Source organism: Oncorhynchus clarkii, unplaced genomic scaffold, assembly GCF_045791955.1.
Source record: "Oncorhynchus clarkii lewisi isolate Uvic-CL-2024 unplaced genomic scaffold, UVic_Ocla_1.0 unplaced_contig_12131_pilon_pilon, whole genome shotgun sequence".
NCBI classification, from domain to species: Eukaryota; Metazoa; Chordata; class Actinopteri; order Salmoniformes; family Salmonidae; genus Oncorhynchus; species Oncorhynchus clarkii.
Window position 1 is genome coordinate 55,140 of NW_027258709.1, and position 1,618 is coordinate 56,757.

The window sequence follows — 1,618 nt, forward strand, 5'->3', positions numbered from 1 at the left end:
ACAACCGTGAAGCTTACGAGGGCTGAGTGCCACTAACACAAGTCAACTACCCACCCTGACAAAAGGGGAAAAGGCTGTCTAAGTATGATTCCCAATCAGAGACAACGAACGACAGCTGTCCCTGATTGAGAACCATTACCCGGCCAAAAACTAAGAAATACAAAAACATAGAAAATAGAACATAGAATGGTCACCCAAATCACACCCTGACCAAACCAAAATAGAGACAAAAAAAGCTCTCTAAGGTCAGGGTGTGACATCTTCAGCGTGCTAGAGAACAACGAGCACACAAATGAGCTTCCCTGAAATGGTTTCTGACAGTTTGTGCAGAAATTCTTTGATTGTGCAAACCTACAGTTTCATCAGCTGTCCGGGTGGCTGGCCTCTCAGACGATCCCGCAGGTGAAGAAGCCGGATGTGGAGGTCCTGGGCTGGAGTGGTTACACGTGGGTCTGCGGTTGGGAGGCCGGTTGGACGTGCTGCCAATTTTGTCTATAATGACATTAGAGGCAGCTTATGGTAGAAGAATGTACATTAAATGATCTGGCAACAGCTCTAGTGGACATTCCTGCAGTCACCTTGCCAATTGCACATCCCCTCAAGACATCTGTGGCATTGTGTTGCGTGTGTCGTTGTGTTGCGTGTGGCGTTGTGTTGCGTGTTGCATTGTGTTGCGTGTGGCGTTGTGTTGCGCGTGGCGTTGTGTTGCGTGTGGCGTTGTGTTGCGTGTGGCGTTGTGTTGCGTGTGGCGTTGTGTTGCGTGTGGCGTTGTGTTGCGCGTGGCGTTGTGTTGCGTGTGGCGTTGTGTTGCGTGTGGCGTTGTGTTGCGCGTGGCGTTGTGTTGCGTGTGGCGTTGTGTTGCGTGTGGCGTTGTGTTGCGTGTGGCGTTGTGTTGCGTGTGGCGTTGTGTTGCGTGTGGCGTTGTGTTGCGTGTGGCGTTGTGTTGCGTGTGGCGTTGTGTTGCGTGTGGCGTTGTGTTGCGTGTTGCATTGTGTTGCGTGTGGCGTTGTGTTGCGCGTGGCATTGTGTTGCGTGTGGCGTTGTGTTGCGTGTTGCGTGTGTCGTTGTGTTGCGTGTGGCGTTGTGTTGCGTGTGGCGTTGTGTTGCGTGTGGCGTTGTGTTGCGTGTGGCGTTGTGTTGCGTGTGGCGTTGTGTTGCGTGTGGCGTTGTGTTGCGTGTGGCATTGTGTTGTCCCCAGCAATAAAAGGTGGACTTGTTTAATGACCTGTTTAATAAACTTCTTAATACCCCACACCCGTCAAGTGGATGGATTATCTTGACAAAAACTGAGAAATGTTCACTAACAGAGATGTAAAACATAAATATGCATTTTTTGTGTTGTGCGCAACATTTCTGGGATCTTTTATTTCAGCTCATTAAAACATGAGACCAACACTTTACATGTTGTGTTTATATTTTTGTTCAGTGTATAAGAACAAGCTTTTTTTTCTCCCTTGATTAAAATTAAATCTTAGGGCTCTGCCCCCCTTTATTCCATTTTCTCCTAAAATAACATCCCCAAATCTAACTGCCTGTAGCTCAGGCCCTGAAGCAAGGATATGCATTTTCTTGGTACCATTTGAAAGGAAACACTTTGAAGTTTGTGGAATTGTGAATT

General features: G+C 47.9%; 1 protein-coding gene across 1 annotated transcript; it reads right to left on the minus strand.

The window, feature by feature from the left end:
* Nucleotides 1-246: 246 nt before the first annotated feature.
* LOC139398296 (salivary glue protein Sgs-3-like) lies at nucleotides 247-1,184 on the minus strand. The gene is made up of 3 exons (XM_071144353.1): nucleotides 593-1,184; nucleotides 356-492; nucleotides 247-270 (listed from the first exon to the last, which is right to left on the minus strand). The coding sequence occupies exons 1-3, from the start codon at nucleotides 1,182-1,184 to the stop codon at nucleotides 247-249; spliced, it is 753 nt and encodes a 250-aa protein (XP_071000454.1).
* Nucleotides 1,185-1,618: the final 434 nt, after the last annotated feature.

Coding starts and splice junctions, on each gene's coding strand:
- LOC139398296 (XM_071144353.1), bottom strand. CDS start 1,184: ATGCCACACGCAACACAACGCCACACGCAACACAACGCCACACGCAAC. Junction 493..592: donor CACAGATGTCTTGAGGGGAT/GTGCAATTGGCA, acceptor ATGTCATTATAG/ACAAAATTGGCAGCACGTCC. Junction 271..355: donor CCCGGACAGCTGATGAAACT/GTAGGTTTGCAC, acceptor GTTGTTCTCTAG/CACGCTGAAGATGTCACACC.